This window comes from Oncorhynchus keta, chromosome 14 (assembly GCF_023373465.1).
Source record: "Oncorhynchus keta strain PuntledgeMale-10-30-2019 chromosome 14, Oket_V2, whole genome shotgun sequence".
Classification (NCBI taxonomy): Eukaryota; Metazoa; Chordata; class Actinopteri; order Salmoniformes; family Salmonidae; genus Oncorhynchus; species Oncorhynchus keta.
In genome coordinates, this window is record NC_068434.1 from 55,451,504 (window position 1) to 55,475,936 (window position 24,433).

Consider the following 24,433-nt stretch of genomic DNA (forward strand, 5'->3'; position numbering starts at 1 on the left):
GAGTCTGGAAGGGCATCAAGGAATCTTTGTGTTGTCTGTGAATTTATAGCACGACCTTTGATGGTCCTTGGTTGGGGTCTGAGCAGATTATTTGTTGCAATTGCAAACGTAATAAAATGGTGGTCCGATAGTCCAGGATTATGAGGAAAAACATTAAGATCCACAACATTTATTCCATGGGACAAAACTAGGTCCAGCGTATGACTGTGACAGTGAGTGGGTCCAGAGACATGTTGGACAAAACCCACTGAGTCGATGATGGCTCCGAAAGCCTTTTGGAGTGGGTCTGTGGACTTTTCCATGTGAATATTAAAGTGCTGCTATGACTACAAGGTCCGATAGGAATTCAGGGAACTCAGTGAGAAACGCTGTATATGGCCCAGGAGGCCTGTAAACAGTAGCTATAAAAAGTGATTGAGTAGGCTGCATAGATTTCATGACTAGAAGCTCAAAAGACGAAAACGTCATTTTTTTTTTTTGTAAATTGAAATTTGCTATCGTAAATGTTAGCAACACCTCCGCCTTTGCGGGATGCACAAGGGATATGGTCACTAGTGTAGCCAGGAGGTGAGGCCTCATTTAAAACAGTAAATTCATCAGGCTTAAGCCATGTTTCAGTCAGGCCAATCACATCAAGATTATGATCAGTGATTAGTTCATTGACTATAATTGCCTTTGAAGTAAGGGATCTAACATTAAGTAGCCCTATTTTGAGATGTGAGGTATCATGATCTCTTTCAGTAATGACTGGAATGGAGGTGGTCTTTATCCTATTGAGATTGCTATGGCGAACACTGCCATGTTTAGTTTTGCCCAGCCTAGGTCGAGGCACAGACACGGTCTCAATGGTGATAGCTGAGCTGACTACACTGACTGTGCTAGTGGCAGACTCCACTATGCTGGCAGGCTGGCTAACAGCCTGCTGCCTGGCCTGCACCCTATTTTATTGTGGAGCTAGAGGAGTTAGAGCCCTGTCTATGTTGGTAGATAAGATGAGAGCACCCCTCCAGCTAGGATGGAGTCCGTCACTCCTCAGCAGGCCAGGCTTGGTCCTGTTTGTGGGTGAGTCCCAGAAAGAGGGCCAATTATCTACAAATTCTATCTTTTGGGAGGGGCAGAAAACAGTTTTCAACCATCGATTGAGTTGTGAGACTCTGCTGTAGAGCTCATCACTCCCCCTAACTGGGAGGGGGCCAGAGACAATTACTCGATGCCGACACATCTTTCTAGCTGATATGCACACAGAAGCTATGTTGCGCTTGGTGATCTCTGACTGTTTCATCCTAACATCGTTGGTGCCGACGTGGATAACAATATCTCTATACTCTCTACGCTCGCCAGTTTTAGCTTTAGCCAGCACCATCTTCAGATTAGCCTTAACGTCGGTAGCCCTGCCCCCTGGTAAACAGTGTATGATCGCTGGATGATTCGTTTTAAGTCTAATACTGCGGGTAATGGAGTCGCCAATTACTAGAGTTTTCAATTTGTCAGAGCTAATGGTGGGAAGCTTCGGCGTCTCAAACCCCGTAACGGGAGGAGTAGAGACCAGAGAGGACTTGGCCTCTGACTCCGACCCGCTACTTAATGGGGAAAACCGGTTGAAAGTTTCTGTCTGCTGAATGAGCGACACCGGTTGAGCTTTCCTACAGCATTTCCTTCCAGAAACCGTGAGAAAGTTGTCCGGCTGCGGGGACTGTGCCAGGGGATTTATACTACTATCTGTACTTACTGGTGGCACAGACGCGGTTTCATCCTTTCCTACACTGAAATTACCCTTGCCTAACGATTGCGTCTGAAGCTGGGCATGTAGCACAGCTATCCTCGCCGTAAGGCGAGTACAGCGACTACAAATAGTAGGCATCATGTTAATGTTACTACTTAGCTTCGGCTGTTGGAGGTCCTGACGAATCGTGTCCAGATAAAGCGTCCGGAGTGAAAAAGTTGAGGAAAAAATAAATAAATATATTAACGGTAATTAAAAAGTGAAAACCGTGAAGTTGTCAGGTAGCAAAATAGGTTGGCAACAAAACGCACAGCAACTCGAAAACAAGCCTGCAAGTTGTGACCGGAAATGTCGTGAAAGGTAACAGTTACTGTGAATGGCGTAAGTGCGGATATGTGGATATGTGAGTTTTGCGTTACAGAGTAAAGCGGCCATTGTTTCTCCCGGTGTTATTAAAAACCTACACACCCTGTTGATATATTAACAAATATATATTTTTAAACACTCTACGGATTGATTATAAAAAACGTTTGACATGTTTCTGTGGACATTACGGACATTATTTGGAATTCTCGTCTGCGTTATCTTGACCACTCTTTCCTTTGGATTTCTGAACATAATGCGCCAAACAAACGGAGGTATTTTGGATATAAAAATAATCTTTATGGAACAAAAGGAACATTTAATGTGTAACTCGTAGTCTCGTAAGTGAAAACATCTGAAGATCATCAAAGGTAAACGATTCATTTGATTGCTTTTCTGATTTTCGTGACCTTGCTACTTAATGCTTAGTGTACATAATGTTATGTTATGCTATCGATAAACTTACACAAATGCTTGGATTGCTTTCGCTGTAAAGCATCATTTCAAAATCTGAGACGACAGGTAGATTAACAAAAGGCTAAGCTGTGTTTTGCAATATTACACTTGTGATTTCATGAAATGGATTTTTTTTAGTAATATTATTTGACTGTTGCGCTATGATATTCAGCGGTTGCTGACGAAAATGACCCCGCTAACGGGTTGGGTAGCACCAAGAAGTTAAGGCAGACCAGCAGAAAGAGAAACATTCATCTGAGGGCAGAAATACGGGCGACAGCTGATGCATTGGTCCAGAGCCAGACGGCATTTGTGGAGAGTCAGGTGGAGAATGACGTGTTGAAAAGGGCGAGTAATGAGATGGAGTCACAATCCATATCAGGTACACCTGTGAGCTCTGGAACTCCACCTCCGACAAGCAGAGTCAACATATGTGGCGGGTTCGTCAGGTCGTCGGTTCACCCTGACATTTCCATTCCTCTTCTGACAACAGAACTTGACGAACTGCTCACCAGGCACAGCAAGGGCCGCCCGGACCGATATGCTGTTCTGCTATTCCAAGGATGTGTAACCGAAGAGATACCACGAGCGGGTACAGAATACAACCTGGGATGGATCCGAGGCAAATGTAGCTTACCAGTGAACCTCCAGGTGTTCCTCATTAATACTGTGTCTCGGAAGTTTCTGTCCATGACTGATGCAACCCGAAAAAACATTAAAGACAGAGTTAATGAGTATTTGAGTTCACCAAGAAAGTCTGGACATGGCTTTCTCTCCCTTATGTAAGGAATTAAGGCACTTTCCCACGTTTACTTGTCAGACTGCACAGTTGCCTAATAAACAAATGGAGGTGGCTTATCTTCAAAATGCTTTATTATCCAAATGTAAAAGCATATACTGTACAGTACTGTATTTCTTTATCAGCATCTTTTATGCTTTCTTTAATAAAATAATGATAAAAATACTCTTTCAAAATGCTGATTATTTAGTTATGGATTCATGACGAATTACTATGGGAATAAATATCACTGATTTACAGAAACATTGGAACAAAGTTGTCTAATGAAGGCAAACAATTTAGAATTGTTATGCTGTAGCCTACTCCCGACCGTCATGTTTTACAGCGCCATATTTTCCATTTCATCCTAATGGACACCCAGAAGATTTCATTTTTTCATTTTTATTGGAATAAAAACCCCATAATATTAATCAAATGAATTAAGCCACATTTCTTAAAATCAATCCCATATGCTATGTTATTACAAAAAATTAAATTCTATTAAATTATTAAATTCTCTAGTAATGCAAATATGAAGACTATCAAATGCTTCTCAAAGAAGCACCTCTGGTGGTCAAACTAGCACAAACTTGCATTAACAGAAACAATGGGTGACAATTTGATAATGTGCCACAGAATGCTGCAGCAGCCCACAAGGTCTCCTGTAGTATGGCACAACTTTTAAAGGAGTAACCACTGTATGCCATTTCCTGGTTGCAAAAACTTCAGTTTATGTGACAAAACAAGTATAGTGTAGAGAATCATTAAACCATCTAAAACTCCATAACCAAAACTAGTGTATTTTCAGCTCTTTGAAGCTAGTGTACAAAACTTTAAGTAAAATAAGCAAAAACTAAACTTAAGAACAGGAAGCATAGAAATAGCCAACATAGAACATATCTACTGCATCTTAAACTTGCTTTCAGGGCGAATGAATGATCTATAACTCACAATTCTATGTGAATTTGGTCAGGTAACTTAAAAAGTTACATATTGCAGCTTTAATAGAAAGAAAATTCACAGACTATTATGTGACTAAAATGGCTATGACTAAAACTACACAAATTGTCCCGAATTTAACTAAAACTAACAAAGGATGAAATTACTAAAATGTGACTAAGACTAAAAATACATTGAAAATAGAGGCCAAAATTAACACCACAAGTTTCATCCCTATTCACCCTCTCTGTTTCTCTCTCTTGCTCTCCCTATTCCCTGTCTTTCCTCCCAGTCGCCTCTCTCTCTTTTCTCTCTCCCTGGTTCCCTCCCATTTTCCCTCTCTGTTTTTCTCTTTCTCCCTATTTCTTGTATTTGATCTCTTCTCTCTCCATCTCTCTTTCCTCCTCCTCTTCTTTCTGTCTCTCTTTCCCCTAGCTGAGTTATAATTGTGGTGCTATAGCGTAGCGTGCGTCCCTAGCTACCCACCAGTTTCTCCTCCTCTCACCGGTGGTCGAGAGCAACCCTTCTCAGAAGCGCTGACTGTTCCCTCTGTCAGAACACATTACCAACACACATACACCCATTCACACGTGCATACACACACTCACAAACGGAGTATCATAATCACACATGCAGACGCACGCTCTCACACAGACACACATTCACAACCGTGTGTGTGTTTCTAACTCAAATCAAACGTTATTGGTCACATACACATCGTTAGCAGATGTTAATGCGAGTGTAGCGAAATGCTTGTGCTTCTAGTTCCGACAGAGCAGTAATATCTAACAAGTAATCAAACAATTTCACAACAACTACCTCATACGCACAATTGTAAAGGGATGAATAAGAATATGTACATACAAATACTTAAGACTTCCTAGGGTAACAATGTAAGAAATAACACAAACTAAATACTGCATAGTTTCCTAAGAACACGAAGTGAGGCGACCATCTCTGTCGGCGCCATCTCTCTTCCACTCAGACATTAATGCAACTCTAATGCCATCTTTACATGCCAGCTCCTCGTTTCCATGGTAGTTACACAAACAAATTCTGTGGAGGGATTTTCACAAACGACCACTTCTCATGCAGTGACGCAGACAATCACTGTGAGAAATCCCAGTGAAAAATAATAGCAAAAATATTACAATCTAAAATAATACATGGTTAACATAATTAACAACATGTTAGGTTTGAACCAATGGGCTTGACACTATAGCTTAGCTTCACGGGTTCAAAAGATGAATAAAACGTCAATGAATCAGCATGTTGAATATGTTGAATATTAGATGCACTTAGTGTATGTTTAGCTTCACTCCTTACCTTTACTGATTTCCACTAATGGGAGATAAATAACAAACCAATAGGGACAGAAGAGAAAGATCAAAAAGAGGGCGTGGTTAGAGAGTCTCATCTCAGTGACTCCTTTGTGAGAGCCTATCAGATTGCCCCTTACCTAGTTCTTCCAGTTCAGAGGTCATAGACTTGGAGCGCATAGACAGGGCGGTGGTGGGGGCTCTCTTTGGCGGTTGGGGGGCTAAGAGAGAGAGAGAGAGAGGCTGAGAGAAAAATACATTTGGAATTTGGCCTTCATTGGCACATTTCAACACCCAAAATACATGTATCATTTTTGCATGAGCGTTGGTTGTTGGGACAGCATTGTGCTACTACTGAGATGGTGCATACCTTTTTCTACCATAACATGAAGTGGTGTAGGGGTGTAGTACCTTTTTTACGTGCGGTATCCTCAGGGTCCATATTCCTGCTCACCGTTACCACTTTGATGATGAGGCTGTTCCCTGCATGACGGATCATGTTGACCACCTGCCTGTGGCCCACCTTCACCACATTCTCTTGGTTCACCTAACAACACACACAACACATACTCTTACAATACACATATTTATATATCTGTGCCCTAACACACACACACAACAGTATAACACAGTACAGTTATGACGGTGTGAATTTGGTCCAGTAGCCATGGACCCTAATCCATTCAGATGTTCCAGATCAGAATGTGTGCGAGTGAAACCATGTAATGCCAGAGCACAGACCACATGTGATACTAAGATACACACACACACACACACACACACACACACACACACACACACACACACACACACACACACACACACACACACACACACACACACACACACACACACACACACACACACACACACACACACACACACACACACACACACACACACACACAGAGAGAGAGAAAGAGTGGTATTTAGGGAAGTTGTTACCATTATACATATATTTTTACAAGAGAAACTGTTGCGTTTTTCAAAATGTAAACAAATGGGGATCCCACAATACTAAAACTGGAATGACATTCTCAGTAACGGTTGCACAGGAAGAACTGTGTGCAAACCACAATATAAATATTAGAATGAGCGCCCACCTCTAGCTGGGCTTGGTGTGGGCTATCCTGTGCTGGGCTTGGTGTGGGCTGGCTTGTGTAGGGCTGATATGGGCTAGCCTGTGTCTGGCTATTCTAGGCTAACCTGTGTCGGGCTGGTGTGGGCTGGCCCATCTTGGGCTGGTGTGGGCTAGCCTGTGATGGGTTGGTGCACGCTATCCTGTGTTGGGCTGGTGTGGGCTTGGTACGGGCTGGCCCGTGTTGGGCTGTAACCTGTGCCTGCCAACTGGTTCAGGTTATCAGTCAACCTACCAGGGTATTTACAAACAGCCCAGGAAAGAAATCATCCACATGTACTGATCACATCTTTACTAATGCTGCAGAAAAGCTGCTTTAAAGCAGTATCCAAATCCATGTAGCGATCACACTATAGTAGCCATACCTCGGAACACCAAAGTTCCTAAAGGCTGGGGCTAATATAGGGAATCATATTTGATGGTCTGTAATGAGGAGCAACCAGATGCTGCACCTGACACCATTTATGAAACTGCGTATTCTAGTTAGTAATAAGAATGTACCCATTATGAAAATGAATGGATTGATGAGGATTTTAAAAATTGTATGGTTGTGAGGGGTGAAGCAAAAAGAATGACAAATAAGTCTGGCTGCACAACCGATTTGCAAAAGTACTGAGAATTGAGAAATCATGTGACAATACTGAATGAAAAGAAGAAGCAACTATACTATGATAGTCAACATATTTGGAGCACCTTACATTACATTTTGGGGAAAAAGACAAACTCAGCCACATGATTTAGTGAATCAGATGGCATCACAAAACCCACTGATATTGGCAAATACTTTCATGACTTGCCAGCAACAAACGCAGACCCTACCCATCCAAGTATAACTGACCAAATTATGAAAGATAAGCATTGTGTGTGGAAGAGGTGAAAAAAGTATTGTTGTCTATCAACAATGATAGACAATCAGAGGGCGATCCTCTATGCTCCACTCTTCTGCCCGACACCAACACCAGGAAAACCAGCACTGAAGGCCTCTTCGGCTAGGAAAACCAGGTTAACGGGTGTGGCTGTCCACCTGTGATCTTCCCTTAAAGGTGGACTCGCAGAAGCTCGCTCCACGCTACATAGGACCATTCAAGATCCTGAGTCGCATCAACCCTGTCACCTATTGTCTCCAGCTTCCCAGGTCTATGAGTGTCTATCCATTCTTCCATGTCTCCCGTCTCAAGATGGTGAGGACCAGTCCATTCTCTCCTCCCACACCTGCCCCCCCTAAACTTGTTGATGGTCGCCCGGCCGACACTGTTCAGCATCTGTTGGTCCGAGACACCCTGCAGTGGTGCCACCTGTCACCAGAGGGCGGCAGAGACTGTCCTAGAGACATTAACGACACTCAGGTGTGTCCAATTTACTCATTATGATTTCCCTGTTAAAAGAGGTGTGTTTTCTGTTGTGCTTTGCAGAAGCTTTAATTGTTTACAGTGTGCGTTTGTTTCCTGAGTGAGTTTGAGACTTGGTGTTTGTTGGTTTTTTTCAAGTGTACTGTGATCATGTGGCTACCGTTTCTCAGTAAAGTATTATGTTTATCCTTAACCACTGATTCCTCGTCTGGTCTCTTCTCTGCATCTTGGTCCAACCTCACCATGTCACAATCAGAGCTGGCTGCAGACAACAACCAGTTAGGGGGAAATCAGATTTTCAAAATTTTGATGCTATATTTATAATTATATAAAATATATGCAACGGATTTTCCACCAACAGGTTCCTGTGCTAATGCTTCACACAACCAATAAGCAAAGCATAACTGCATACTGACTTCGGGCACTTCAACATCATGGTTTGCGTAGAGTATGCCAATCTTGACAAACAGAAAATACATCCCTCCCTACCTTGCACCCATTATTGAAGGCTTGGCTTGACAATCTCTGAATGCCATTAAACTTTTTGGTGTTTTGGAACGGGTCTCTTTCCATTCATCAAATGTTTGGATGTTGGAATTAGAGTGGACAAGCGTGCGCAGGTAGCCTACAGAAGACTTTTGAAGTAGCCTAATCAGATTGAAACATTGTGACTGGTTGTGTTAATGCCAAACATAAAACTAGAAGGTAATACATCTTAGGCTGACCAGAGTACCTTCTTCCATATGTTTGGGGAGTCTCCCACATGCACAGGAGAACACCAAACGTGTTTGCTTATTTTTTTCTTTAAGCAATGGCTTTTTTTCTGGCCACTCTTCCGTAAAGCCCAGCTCTGTGGATTGTTCAGATTAAAGTGGCCCTACGGACAGATACTCCAATCTCGGCTGTGGAGCTTTGCAACTCCTTCAGAGTTATCTTTGGTCTCTTTGCTGCCTCTCTGATGAATTCCCTCATTGCCTGGTTCGTGAGTATCGGTGGGAGGCCCTCTCTTGGCAGGTTTATTGTGGTGCCATATTCTTTCCAGTTTTTAATAATGGATTTAATGGTGCTCCGTGGGATGTTGAAAGTTTAGGATATTTTTTTATAACCCAACCCTGATCTGTACTTCTCCACAACTTTGTCCCTGACCTGTTTGGAGAGTTCCTTGGTCTTCATGGTGCCGCTTACTTTTGGTAATGCCCCTTGCTTAGTGGTGTTGCAGACTCTGGGCCTTTCAGAACAGAATATATACTGAGATCATGGGACAGATCATGTAACACTTAGATTGCACACACGTGAACTGTATTTATCTGACTTCTGAAGGTAATTGGTTCCACCAGATCTTAGTTAGGGGCTTCATAGCAAAGGGGGTTAATATAAACTCAGCAAAAAAAGAAACAGCACTTTTTCAGGACCCTGTCTTGCAAAGATAATTCGTAAAAATCCAAATAACTTCGCAGATCTTCATTGTAAAGGGTTTAAACATGCTTGTTCAATGAACCATAAACAATGAATGAACATGCACCTGTGGAACGGTCGTTAAGACACTAACAGCTTACAGAAAGTAGGCAATTAAGGTCACAGTTATGAAAACTTAGGACACTAAAGAGGCCTTTCTACTGAATCTGAAAAACACCAAAAGGAAGATGCCCAGGGTCCCTGCTCATCTGTGTGAACGTGCCTTAGGCATGCTTCAAGGAGGCATGAGGACTGCAGATGTGGCCAGGGCAATAAATTGCAATATCCGTATTGTGAGACGTCTAAGACAGCGCTAGAGGGAGACAGGACGGACAGCTGATCATCCTCGCAGTGGCAGACTACGTGTAACAACACCTGCACATGATCGGTACATCCGAACATCACACATGCGGGATAGGTACAGGATGGCATCAACAACTGCCCGAGTTACACCAGGAATGCCCAATCCCTCCATCAGTGTTCAGACGGTCCGCAATAGGCTGAGAGAAGCTGGACTGAGGGCTTGTAGGCCTGTTGTAAGGCAGGTCTGCAACAGAAATCACCGGCAACAATGTTGCCTATGGGCACATACCCACCGTTGCTGGACCAGACAGGACTGGCAAAAAGTGCTCTTCACTGACGAGTCGCGGTTTTGTCTCACCAGGGGTGATGGTTGGATTTGCGTTTATCGTTGAAGGAATGAGCGTTACACCGAGGCCTGTACTCTGGAGCGGGATCGATTTGGAGGTGGAGGATCCGTCATGGACTGGGGCAGTGTGTCACAGCATCATCGGACTGAGCTTGTTGTCATTGCAGGTAATCTCAACGATGTGCGTTAGGGAAGACACCCTCCTCCCTCATGTGGTATCCTTCCTCAAGACTCATCCTAACATGACCCTCCAGCATGACAATGCCACCAGCCATACTGCATGTTCTGTGTGTGATTTCCTGCAAGACAGGAATTTCAGTGTTCTGCCATAGCCAGTGAAGAGCCCAGATCTCAATCCCATTGAGACCTGTTGGATCGGAGAGTGAGGGCTAGGGCCATTCCCCCCAGAAATGTCCAGGAACTTGCAGGTGCCTTGGTGGAAGAGTGGGTTAACATCTCACAGAAAGAACTGGCAAATCTGGTGAAGTCCATGAGGAGGAAATGCACCGCAGTACTTAATGCAGCTGGTGGCCACAACAGATACTGACTGTTACTTTAGATTTTGACACCCATTTGCTCAGGGACACATTATTCCATTTCTGTTAGTCACATGTCTGTGGGACTTGTTCAGTTTATGTCTAGTTGTTGAATCGTGTTATGTTCATACAAATATTTACACGTTAACGTTACTGAAAATAAACGCAGTTGACAGTGAGAGGACATTTCTATGCACGTACCACTTTTCCTATTTAAAAAAACAACAACAAAAAAAGTTATTTTTTAAATTTCACTTCACCAATTTTGACTATTTTGTGTATGTCCATGACATGAAATACAAATACAAATCTATTTCAATTACAGGTTGTAATGCAACAAAATAGGAAAAACTCCAAGGGGGAAGAATACTTTTGCAAGGCACTGCATGTTGTGTTGCAATAACGTTATATGATCTACTGTCTTATCTTGTTTTATGTGTGATGTGAGTGCCTTAATGAGCTTGGACCCCAGGAATAGTAGCTGCTGCCTCGAAAGCAGCAAATGGGGATCCCTAATAAATAAAAATACAAATTGATAAAGTTGGTGTGAAGATGGGGAGAGGTACGTCTGTTATAAAAAGATGTCCTGCGTTTTTGACAGAAATCAACTGTACAAATGGTTCAGGCTCTGGTCTTGTCCCATCTTGATTACTGTCTGGTAATATAGTAAATTGCAGCAAAGAAAGACCTAGAAATACCTAGCAAATCTGCAGCTGGCTCAAAAAAAAGCACACCATGCCCTTACCTGCACATACAGAAAAAACATCAACTTGCATGCCAGTCTTTCCTGGTTAAGGGTTGAGGATGGATTAACTCTATCTCTTCTAGTTTTTATGAGAAATATTACTGTGAGGAAAATTCCAGATTGTTTGCATAATTAAATAACATACAGCTCAGATATCCATATATAACCCACAAGAAATGCCACCAGTGGTCTTTTCACAGTCTCCAAACAAATTCACAGCAACGCACAGTATTATATACAGAGCCATGATCCAATTAATCATGCAAACAGCAATATTCCCTCATTTCTTTTTTATAAAACAACATCTCATGGCACAATAGGGGATGTGAAATGACACATACAAACACTCTAACATACAAACACTAACACACTCAATCTACAGTACACACACGTTATTCTTTAGTTGTATTTTTTTGTATATCATAGTATTTTAAATTTGTGTGACTGTTCTAGTCTATCAGTGTTTTGTTACTTGTCGTGTTTTATGTTTTTGTGTGGACCCCTTTTGCTTCGGCTTAAACTACCGGGAATGTGAATAAACAAATAAACTCTCCCACCATGTGACATGGCAGATTAAGACGGGACAAAAATGATGGATGTGGTGTTTTGTGCTCGTGCATGTAGTAATACATTACCTGACCTCCCAAAGTCAAACTAATCACGTCTGAATAGGGCTATAGTGCCTTCTTCTAGCATTCTAAATCTCAAACATAGTCTGCTGAACCCTGCGTATCCATAGTGCTAAGTGGATGCAGCTTACACGTTAACAGGTTGCAGCGCTAGATATTACAGACCCTTTAGCTATCATCACAATGCTGCTTGTCAGAGAGAAAATTGGCCACACACTCAGGCATAATTGGGTCAAGGGCAATGGTTGTAATCCAATCAATATCACTGGGCACAGACATGGGGGCTGTTGGGAAAGCATGGTCGACTGCTATAATAGCATGGAACTGAGATAGCTAGCAACGTAGCATTTTTACAGTGCTAGAATATCACACAGCAAAGTGTTTATTAGCAATGTGCTAAAATGACGAAGACTTAGCTTTACTGGTTTGTTGTAACTAACTGGGTAAAAGAGATAGCGTTATCAGTCCACTGGTAGAATTGTGGTTTGGTAAGAGACTTTGAATGTGTATCTGCTGTATTTGTAGCACTAGATTGACAGTAAAGTGCTCAGAATATGCAGCAGTGGGGAAGAGATCTGACTGTCATGCGCAAACACACAAACACACCCGGGGGTTGAGGGGAGCAGCTGCCTTTGCATACATACAGTGGTCACACGCAGCACTCTCCTGACCCGGGAAAGCAGAGCGTTATATAACAGTCTTCCTCCCGATCTCGCTATCTCTAGTCAAACACACTCAGGCAGAGAGATACAGCGAGAACATCCGTGTACTGTACTGTACCATTTTCATTGTCTTGGATGCCAGAGATCTCCATGAACTGCTGTAGGAGAATTAGAGAGGAAGAGAGAGCGAGAAAGTGAGAGGGGGGAGCTGCTACATTTGAGAAATGACTATGTACTGTAGCAATCTGCTAACAGTCTTGATCTGGGATAACCACCACAATCTTACTTAGCCCTGTCAGCACCCCTGTAGATAACTAAGGCCCTCAAACTGCTGTGGCAGCCACTTACAGTCCAGTATACCCAAAATACTTTACTTGTATTTTAGTGATTTCAGTAGTTACCACAGCCACAAATTCATAAACTCTTCCTATTTCTACAATTTCTCTACTTAAAATGTTATTTTACCACAGAGAGCATTTGCTTCTATTCTCCTCCGTTCCTGGCTGGCAAAGTACCAGGATGTTGTCTCTGGTTTTGAATCTGAATTTGGAGAACTGAAATTGAAAACGGAATCTGAATGCATCTGAGAAGTTTAATATTTTAAACTTTGATAAACTTGAAATTATAGATTGTAAACTTGATTCACAGACATTGAATGTAATAGCTACCATATTGAAAATAAATATGTAAATATTGAATATTCAAGAAATGTAAAAAACTAAATGCAATATTAATTGAAATTAAATAATAAAATACAAGTTCAATTTATGAATTCAATGATTTCATTTATGTATTAGAAAAAAAAAAGTATAAAATTAAAATTCAATATCATAATACAACTTCTAAATTATGAAATTGAAATACAATTTCCGTTGGCACTGACATCACCCCATACTTTGGGCCATACACTCCACTTAACATTAGTAAGCCACTGGTTCTTAAGCCGTAGCCTTTATAGACTGAATAGGCAAGAGACATTCAGCCTCTTGGAAGGGAATGGAAGTTCAATGAAAAATATGTTTTTGGCATTAACTGCCAAATCATTTTGGGGATAAAAAGCGTTTTGGTATATTGCGCATCCTGTTCAAGACCCTGGTAAATGTTCATGCACTATAAAGGTAATAGAGTTCCATTTGGGATGCAGACTAGCCCATCAGCTAAGGGCACAATATTTGCCAAAAACTGCAATGTCTGAGGAACAAGAGGTCAGACATAAACAGTGTTCTAACAGCAAGGAGTCTCAACATTACAGACAGTTTAACAGAGGAGAGGGGAGGAGAAGAGAGGGGAGGGGAGGAGATCCCTCATCTCCAAAAGCAGCTTTTTGGACTCGGCCCTGGTGAACTATGTATTTCATGTTACCAGCAGCCTACAGTAAAACTGCCACCTTTAACCTTTGACACTGACAGGATACGAAGTCACCCGAGACCCCTCGGGAATCATCGTGAGCGAGAGACTCATTTTCTACAGTGCTTATCCAACAGGGCAGAGCTAGATTGTCACCTCAGGAACGACGACAGAGGCTTAACTCCAACAATTGCCTGTATTGTGGTGCTAGAGGGCATTACAAATCCGTCTGTCCAGTAAAAGACCAGACTCATCAGCTAGGTAAGAGTACCATGGTGGGTCATACTGGGAGTTTTCTAACTCACATTACTCATTCTCTCTTCCATGTTATCCTGCTGTGGGGTGACCGGTCTAAATCTCTCCGGGTGCCCATTGACTCTGGAGCTGATGAGAGTTTAATGGATGCTACTCTGGTATTGGAGCTTGGTATCTCCACACAACCCCCCTCCATTCCTATGGCTCCAGAGCACTGAATGGACACACCATAGGCAGGGTCAGCATGGTGCCCACTAACCTGTGTGTGTCGGGCAATCACAGTGAGTCCATACAGCTTCTTCTCATTGAATCTCCCAATGGTCCTGTTGTTTTGGGATTTTCATGGCTCCAGAGACACAACCCCGTTATTGACTGAACCACTGGTTATATCTTGGGTTGGAGCCCGTTCTGCCACTTGCATTACCTGAAGGTGGCTCAGCCTGTTCTGGGATGTCCTCCTGTGGGCTCTGGTAATACCTCAGATTTCTCCGCTGTTCCCACGGAATCCCAGGATCTCCTGGAGGTGTTCAGCAAGGCTCTCGCCACCTCCCTCCCTCCACATCGTCCCTACGATTGCGCTATTAATCTCCTCCCGGGCACAACACTGCCTCGTGGGTGGCTATATTCCCTGTCTGGCCCTGAGACCAAGGCCATGGAGGAGTACATGGAGGAGGAGTACATTGAGGACTCTCTGGCTGCTGGGAGCATTCGTCCACCTGCACAAGAACACGTCCTCCATGTCCGTCAAGTCCTTCAGCGCCTCCTAGAGAACCAGTTGTGAAAGCTGAGGTGTGTGAAATTCACTGCTCCGCTATCTTCTCTCTGGGACATGTCATCGCTGAAGGGAGTGTTCAGATGGATCCTGAAAATGTGAGGGTGGGGCTGGATTGGGGGGGTAACCGAATGTTTGTCCCTGATTCGGCCCGAGCATGGGCTCATTCCTCCAAGCTCACCTGCCATCCCGGCTCCTGTCGAACCCTGGCCTTCCTCTGACAAAGCTTCTGGTGGCCCACTATGGCTTCTGACGTCTCAGCCTTCGTCACCACATGCATGCTGTGTGCTCAGATTAATACTCTGCAGCAGGCTCCGGCTGGCCTCCTTCAGCACACTACCTGTTCCTCATCGCCCCTGGTCCCATATATCCCTGGATTTTGTCACTGGGCTACCTCCGTGATAGCAACACCACTATCCTGACAGTAGTGGATAGTTTCTCTAAAGTCGCCCATTTCATCTCTCCCCCCAAGTCACCTTCCGCCAAGGAGACGGCCCAGCTCATGGTGCAGCACGTCTTCTTAATCCATGGACTCCTTGTTGACATTGCCTCTGATCTTGGTCCATAATTCTCATCCAGATTCTGGAAGGAGTTCTGCACCCTCATTCGGTCATCTGCCAGCCTGTCCTCCGGGTTTCATCCCCAGTCCAACGACCAGACGGAGCGAGCCAAACAAAACCTGGAGACTGCGCTTAGGTGCCTCATCTCAACCAATCCCACCACCTGGAGCCGGCAACTTGTGTGGGTGGAGTCAGCCCGGAACACTTTTCCCTGCCCGGCCACTGGGCTTTTGCCCTTCGAGTGTTCCATGGGATGTCATCCTCCACTCTTCCCAGAGCAAGAAGAAGAGGTAAACATACCCTCGGTCCAGATGTTCGTCCGCCACTGTCGGCATACCTGGAAGAGAGCTCGGTCTGCTCTTCTCAAGGCCACCTCCAGGTATCGTCGACAAGCGGACTACCACCGGGCTCCGGCTCCCAACTATCATCTCGGACAGAGGGTATGGCTGTCTACGCGGGACCTGCCCCTCCAGGGTGGAGTCCCGTAAACTTTCCCCTGGTTTTATTGGTCCTTTCCCCATCTCTAAAGTCCTTAGTCCCACTGCTGTTCGTCTTCTGTTGCCCCATACCCTTCGTATACATCCCACCTTTCATGTGTCCAGGATTAAGCCTTGTCTCACTGTCCTTTGTCTCCTGTTTCCAGGCCCACCCCACCTCCCATCTCATCGACGGCCATCCGGCGTACACTGTGAGACGCCTCCTGAGGGTTCAACCTCGGGGCAAGGGGTTCCAGTACCTGGTTGACTGGGAAGGTTATGGCCCGGAGGAGAAGTGCTGGGTCCCTGCTTAGGACATCCTGGACCTGGCCCTCATCGCCGACTTTCACCGCTGGCACCCTGGTCAACCAGGTATAAAAAATTGTCATTGGATTTAGGTAAAAAAAAAAAAAAATGAAATGCCATTTATGACTTTTTGCAAATCTAATCAGTTTTCCACGTTGTCACAACATCCTCACGTTGATTTTTTTTAAATGATGTGGAAATAACGTTGATTCAACCAGTTTTTTCCCAGTGGGTGGTCTGTGATTTAAGATGCTGTAATAGAGAGATGAGGGGAAAGAGTGTGTGTAACAGCTCATGAGAGAGGAGTGAGGGAGAGAGAGGAGAGAAAGCCAGAGATGGAGGCCGAGAGCGAGGGAGAGTTGCAGATAGATGCAGTTCTCTCTCATCAATTGCTGCTCCATTTGGCAAGAGCCAACCACAGCACTGCACAGATTACAGTTGCACTGTTTGCACTCGTTACACACACATACAGTATTGCACGCAAGCACAACAGGGATTCACAACCATGTTCATAACAATTCTCAAACAGCACCATCATAACCACTATCCCACAAAAACAGAACACAAAAAGTACCCACATAAACAGTTCTTCAGGTCTCCGGATTGTTATTGTGTGATACTAGCCTAAGCTGGCTATCACTACCTGGATGTAGCTCTTCCCACTACATCCTTGGCTGTGACAAGGAACTACCCTTGACTTAGTGGTGGATCCTGACCCAGAGTTTGGGACTCACTGGTCTGATCCAAAAGCACTCCAAAACTCAAAGAATTGAGCAGAGACAGGACAAGTGGTGACACCTGGTATCAAAAAGCTGCAAAGTTGGGCTTGTTGTAATTAATCCTAAAGAAACATTTAATTATAACATTTTTATTGCATAATTATCATACCATCGTGTGCTTTCTAAGTAAATGCCAGGTAAATAGCGGTCTGTAAAATAAAGAGGGACCTAAGATCAAGTTGAACCAAAGATCAAGTGCCAACAGATATCACCAATCAGCTCTCACTCATCCCAAAAAGGATCTCTACAACTAATCTCATTGCTTCTAGCAGCAGGAAGAAAGAACTCTGTTTGGGAAAGGAAGTGAAGAGTAGTATGACACACACACACACACACACTCTCACATAAAAGCGCATACATGAACACACCTGCACGCATGTACACACACACACTTACCTCGATGAGGAAGTCCCCGGTCCTTAGCCCCGCCTGCCAGGCCACTCCTCCCTCGTCCACCGACTCCAGGTATTGGAGGGCTGGGAAGGCAGGGGTGGGAGTAAACTCCTCGATGGGTGTGTCCGCTATGGGAGAGAAAGAGAGAGAGAGAAGGTTAAGTGGGTCACCTTATCCTGGACACCACTCCCTTCCTCAACCCTGAGCCTATGGAGATCTAGCCCCATTCCAGATCCGCACGCACGCACGCACGCACGCACACACACACACACACACACACACACACACACACACACACACACACACACACACACACACACACACACACACACACACACACACACACAATCAGCTTTATTTACATTACATTTTTAGGGTGGATGGGGAGAATGAAATAACAGGGTTTAGCATTGGCTTTGTGGTCGGCGGACAAACATACAAACAAACAAAACAAACATCTGATTATTCACCAGAGACAAGCAGAGAGAATCCATTCATCACCAATAAACCCACAAAGGTCATTGCCAATTCAATAAGGTGGAAGGCTGCAGACACTGTGCTGTCATCAACACAGCCAGAGTAGATTACTGCTGTCCTAATGTCTATGCATGGCAGTGTGTGTGTGTGTGTGTGTGTGTGTGTGTGTGTGTGTGTGTGTGTGTCTAGACACAAGGTTTGCTCTGGTGGTGTGTGTGTGTGTGTGTGTGTGTGTGTGTGTGTGTGTGTGTGTGTGTGTGTGTGTGTGTGTGTGTGTGTGTGTGTGTGTGTCTAGACACAAGGTTTGCTCTGGTGGTAGGGGCCAGTAAGATCTCTTTCTCCCATCTCCTATACTCCTGTCTATCTTCTCTCCCCGTCTCCCTATCATCACCCTTTTCCCCTGTCACCCTCTCTCTCTTTCCCCTCTCCCATCTATTCTCCTCTCCTCTCTTCCACCTTCCACTGACCAGTGATATTCACATGATGTCCTCGTGGCAGCCAGAAACCAATGGTGACAAGTGACATTTCTGATCAATCTCCCTCTTGCTGCTGTAAGAGAGATGCTAGGCACTGTGTGCGTGGGAGCGTGTTTGCGCAAGCATTCATTTGTGATTTTATGTGAGAGTGGGTGCGTTGTGTGTCTGTGTTTTTGTGCGATTTTGTGTGTTTCCGTTGTGTGTGTTTGTGAGCATCAGTGTGTGTGTGTGAAGTGCACAGTGCCAGAGGATAAAGAAGGCTGGCTCAGTTCCCTTGGGTGATGGCAGTGTCAGAACAACTGTAGTACATTCGGCTTGTTGTTTTTAATGCTAAATGACTCTCCTCTCTCTCTTCCTCTCGCTGTCACTTTCTTCCTCTATCCATGTCTCTAAAAAAGAAAATGTACCTCTCGACAGTGCAGACCAATGAGAGTATGCCACCTCGCAGCATTTGACAGTGTGGATTATGACATGGCTGTAATCGTCATAGAAACCAAAACAGCCGCTCAGCGGGCTATTTTTAGACAGCATCACATGAGGGGTGGAATATCAAATTATGTGTGGACAATCGCACTAATGTCCTGACAACATGTCCTAAACGCAGGCTGATATTGATGTGTGTGTGTGTGTGTGTGTGTGTGTGTGTGTGTGTGTGTGTGTGTGTGTGTGTGTGTGTGTGTGTGTGTGTGTGTGTGTGTGTGTGTGTGTGTGTGTGTGTGTGTGTGTGTGTGTGCGTGTGTGTGTATGCGCATTTACGAGTATGTGCATTTGCGAGTGTGTGCTCTAGATTAGAGGTCTTCACAGATCCTCCTGTATCCGGATACCCGAGATCCAGAATTCTAAATAATGTCAAGGGTCTGGTAGGATCTGATATGATTGTCACGGGTCTCGGGTATGTGTAATTTTGACAGAATTGTCTGGAAGGACCCATATAGATCTGAATGTGACTGCTGCAGTAGAGAGAGAGAAATGTATCATTTATCCTTCTGCTCTTTGATTTTCACCGGAGTGGCGCATGAGGCAATTGTTGGCCAATCATAAGTCATCAACAAGGCAATAGGCAACAGTCATAGAGCCTCCATGTGGGCAATAAGTTATGAGATATTAATCAACGGAAGATGCAATTAAAGTGATAGAATTAAAAGTTAAAGGAGAAGAATAGGTTACAATTACCAAGAGCCAACAGGTAGGCTACGACTTTATATTCTGAATGGAGTTGTTGTTTGTAACTGTGTTTGTAACTACCCCCTCTTCCTTCCGCTTGAAATCAAATCACATTGTATTGGTCACATACTCGTTTAGCAGATGTTGTTGCGAGTGTAGCGAAATGCTTGTTAAAAAAAGCTCTGGTTAAAAAAGGAGTTTAAAATGGACTTTCTGCTGCCTCGGATCCGTCCGGGTCTGGAGCCGGCCAGATCTATAAGGAACAGGTTTAGTTATCCTCGGGTCCGTTCGGAACAGGTCTCTATATTTAAAACATGTATTTATGGAGATGGGAAAGCCCCAGGTCCATTTCGGAACGGGTCCAACTATTTGGATCCATGAAGGGCTCTGCTCTAGAGAGGTGGACAGAAGTGCTGTTAGTCTTTGTGTGTGTGTTTATGCGTGTGTGTTGTGCCTGGCTGGCTAGACATTGATATTGATGCTCAGACAGACAGACAGACAGACAGACAGACAGACAGACAGACAGACAGACAGACAGACAGACAGACAGACAGACAGACAGACACAGACAGACAGTAGCCTATAGCCTACTGTTTACATTAAACAGTAGAGTATAGGTGATTGCCATACAGAGTGGAGGGGTTCCTGTGGTTACATCAGGTGGGCAAAACCATTTTAATCTCATTAACCTTTTACCATATAGAGACATAGATCAAATACATAGGCTGTTATTATCTTGTTTAATGTGCAGTGCCTACACAGTGACCATGAGAAAGGGATAAGGAGAATGTGGGAGACACCAGGGTAGCCTCTTACCTTTGGCCCCTCGCAGCACGAAGCCGAAGCCTTCATTCTCCTTCTTGGTCAAGACCACCGTCTTCTCGTCGATCACGCAGTCGCTGTGGAGAAAATACCGCGCAAAGCGCCCGTTATTACAGCCCATCATCCGCATCATGGCCACAGCCGCCCGCCCCGAGTGCAGGTTCATCGCGGTAAACTACTCTGGGCAGCCCCCGATGGAGGGGCTCCTTGCCTCGGCCCCTTTTAGCTCAAATGAAGTGCGCGACAACGCTGGCAGTGGGAGTCCGGCGCCCGCATCTCCAGAAAAGCCGCCGCCGCTCCTCTCCTATCCTCTGCCGCCGAAAACCACTCGGAGGAGCGACAAGCGGAGGCCAGAGCTGGCGACTAAGTCGAAGCGTGACGTCAGATAGAAGCAGCATTACCGACTAAATAAATGATGATGAAAGCGTGGCTTGGCGCGGAGGAGGGGAGAGAAACGGAACGGAGGGCAGGCAGTTAAAATAGTCCTAGGCGAGGAGTGCGCGCAACGGATGAGAGAAAAGAGAGAGGGACCAGCATGGCAGTGCGCGGGCACGACGACAGAAGGCAATGCGTGAGTGATTGACCCTTTCACTCGAGTCGAGAGGTAGGTGTCCTCTCACTCAGTGGCATGGGGTGGCGGTGGATGACACAGAGCCCCGCAGCCCGCATGTGCTTGCATGACATTTTTCCAAGGCGACAGATGCGCCCAAGCAAAGTGATGAGCGAAACAGACAGGGAGGGAAAGATATTCAGGTAATTATGTTTCTTTCATTTTGATTGCTGTGGTTTAAAATAACGTTGATATAGTTTTTATAACGTGTATTTTTGTTGGATCAGCCTGACTCCAAATGAGATTGGGAACAAAGGTGATAACTCCAACCTGTGCACTCATACTCCAAAAACAGAATGCCACCACAGTCAGTCACAGCCATATTCAATCAGGCTATTCAATTCTCAGACATCTCTTCACCTCTATAACTTCCAGAAAAAAACATCTACCAGCAGCAATGACTTGGTCCAAGCAATACAGCCCCATCAACACCACAGTAGGGCAACCAGGCTACCAGCAGTACTGCTATATACCCTTTACCTGCCACATCTGCTGCTGGAACCATTCAGTCTATCTATATACTATATATAAGGATAAAATGAGGGAGACTGTGAGATAAGTGTCTAGTGCCAAGTGAAAATTCAATAGGTGCCTTTTATTTCCCCCCAATCCCAGCTCTTATGGCAGATGTATTATTAAAAAATATTTATATATTCCACCTTTATTTAACCAGGTAAGCCAGTTGAGAACAAGTTCTCATTTACAACTGCGACCTGGCCAAGATAAACCAAAGTAGTGCGACAAAAACAACAACGCAGAGTTACACATGGGATAAGCAAACGTTCAGTCAATAGCACAATAGAAAAATATATGTACAGTGTGTGCAAATGTAGTAAGATTAGGGAGGTAAGGCAATATATAGGCCATAGTGGCGAAATAATTACAATTTAGCATTAACACTGGAGTGATAGAAGTGCAGATGATGATGTGCAAGTAGAGATACTGGGGTGCAAAAGAGTAAAATAAATAACAATATGGGATGAGGTATTTGGGTGGGCTATTTACAGATGGGCTGGGTACAGGTGCAGTGATCGGTAAGCTGCTCTGACAGCTGATGCTTAAAGTTAGTGAGGGAGATATAAGTCTCCAGCTTCAGTGATTTTTGCAATTCGTTCCAGTCATTGGCAGCAGAGAACTGGAAGGAAAGGCGGCCAAAGGAGGAGTTGGCTTTGGGGATGACCTGTAAAATATGCCTGCTGTAGCAGGTGCGTGTTGCTATGGTGACCAGTGAGCTGAGATACGGTGGGGCTTTACCTAGCAAAGACTTATAGATGACCTAGAGCCAGTGGGTTTGGCGACGAATATGAAGTGAAGGCCAGCCAACGAGAGCATAAAGGTCGCAGTGGTGGGTAGTATATGGGGCTTTGGTGATAAAACGGATGGCACTGTGATAGACCACATCTAATTTGCTAAGTAGAGTGTTGGAGGCTATTTTGTAAATGACATCGCCGAAGTCAAGGATCGGTAGGATAGTCAGTTTTACAAGAGTATGAGTGAAGGAGGCTTTGTTGCAAAATAAGAAGCTGATTCTAGATTTAATTTTGGATTGGAGAAGCTTAATGTGAGTCTGGGAGGAGAGTTTACAGTCTAACCAGACACCTAGGTATTTGTAGTTGTCCACATATTCTAAGTCAGGCAAGTTGCTGAGGGGGGTGCAGAGCTGTTGGCCGGGGTAGGGGTAGCCAGGTGGAAAGCATGGCCAGCCGTAGAGAAATGCTTGTTGAAATTCTCGATAATCGTAGATTTATCGGTGGTGACAGTGTTTCCTAGCCTCATTGTAGTGGGCAGCTTGGAGGAGGCACTCTTATTCTCCATGGACTTCAGTGTCCCAAAACCTTTTGGAATTTGTGCTACAGGATGCAAATTTCTGTTTGAAAAAGTTAGCATTTGCTTTCCTAACTGACTGTGTATATTGGTTCCTAACTTCCTTGAAAAGTTGCATATCGCGGGGGCTATTTGATGCTAATACAGCACGACACAGGATGTTTTTGTGCTGGTCAAGTGCAAGTAAAATCTGGAGTGAACCAAGGGCTACATCTGTTCTTAGTTCTACAAGATAAATGTTTAGCAAATTAGTATGCCACACTAGTCACACTGTCTATGTGCATATATATATATATATATATATATATATATATATATATATATATATATATACACACACAGTTGAAGTCAGACGTTTACATACACCTTAGCCAAATACATTTAAACTAATATATTTACATTTAAAATTCCTGACATTTAATCCTTGTAAAAATTCCCTGTCAGTTAGGATCACCACTTTAGTTAAGAATGTGAAATGTCAGAATAATAGTAGAGAGAATAATTTATTTAAGCTTTTATTTCTTTCACCACATTCCCAGTTGGTTAGAAGTTTACATACGCTCAATTTGAATTTGTTAGCATTGCCTTTAAATTGTTTAAATTGGGTTAAACATTTCGGATAGACTTCCACAAGCTTCCCACAATAAGTTGGGTGAATTTTGGCCCATTCCTCCTGACAGAGCTGGTGTAACTGAGTCACGCTTTTTCACAGGCTTTTTCACACGCTTTTTCAGTTCTACTCACAAACTTTCTAAAGTATGCTTGGGGTCATTGTTCATTTGGACGATCCATTTGCGACCAAGCTTTAACTTCCTGACTGATGTCTTGAGATGTTGCTTCAATATATTCACGTAATTCACAAGGTCCTTTGCTGTTGTTCTGGGATTGATTTGCACTTTTCTCACCAAAGTACGTTAATCTCTAGGAGACAGAACATGTCTCCTTCCTGAGCAGTATGACAGCTGCGTGATCCCATGGTATTTATACTTGCGTGCTATTGAACGTGGTACCTTCAGGCATTTGGAAATTGCTCCCGAGGATGAACTAGACTTTTGGAGGTCTACAATTTATTTTTCTGAGGTTTTGGCTGATTTATTTAGAGTTCCCATGATGTCAAGCAAAGAGGCACTGAGTTTGAAAGTAGGCCTTGAAATACATCCACAGGTACTTGATGTCAAATAGCCTATCGGAAGCTTCTAAAGCCATGACATCATTTTCTGGAATTTTCCAAGCTGTTTAAAGGCACAGTCAACTTAGTGTATGTAAACCTCCATTAAAATAACAGCAAATTGATCAGAAATAAAGTGTCAAAAATGTTAATGTTGTAAATGACTATTGTAGCTGGAAATGGCTGATGTTTAATGGAATATCTACATAGGCCCATTATCAGCAACCATCACTCCTGTCTTCCAATGGCATGTTGTGTTAGCT

At 43.9% G+C, this 24,433-nt stretch overlaps 1 protein-coding gene across 1 annotated transcript in view; it reads right to left on the minus strand.

Moving 5' to 3' along the window:
* The window catches only part of LOC118394121 (SH3 and multiple ankyrin repeat domains protein 2-like), a 246,980-nt gene that overhangs the window by 44,735 nt on the left and 177,812 nt on the right, over nt 1-24,433 (minus strand). The window contains exons 15-18 of the mRNA XM_052461929.1: nt 20,563-20,645; nt 17,633-17,757; nt 5,990-6,125; nt 5,719-5,799 (exon numbers count right to left, since the gene is read on the minus strand). Coding sequence (XP_052317889.1) covers nt 5,719-5,799; nt 5,990-6,125; nt 17,633-17,757; nt 20,563-20,645 — 425 coding nt within the window. The remainder of the gene's footprint in view (nt 1-5,718; nt 5,800-5,989; nt 6,126-17,632; nt 17,758-20,562; nt 20,646-24,433) is intronic.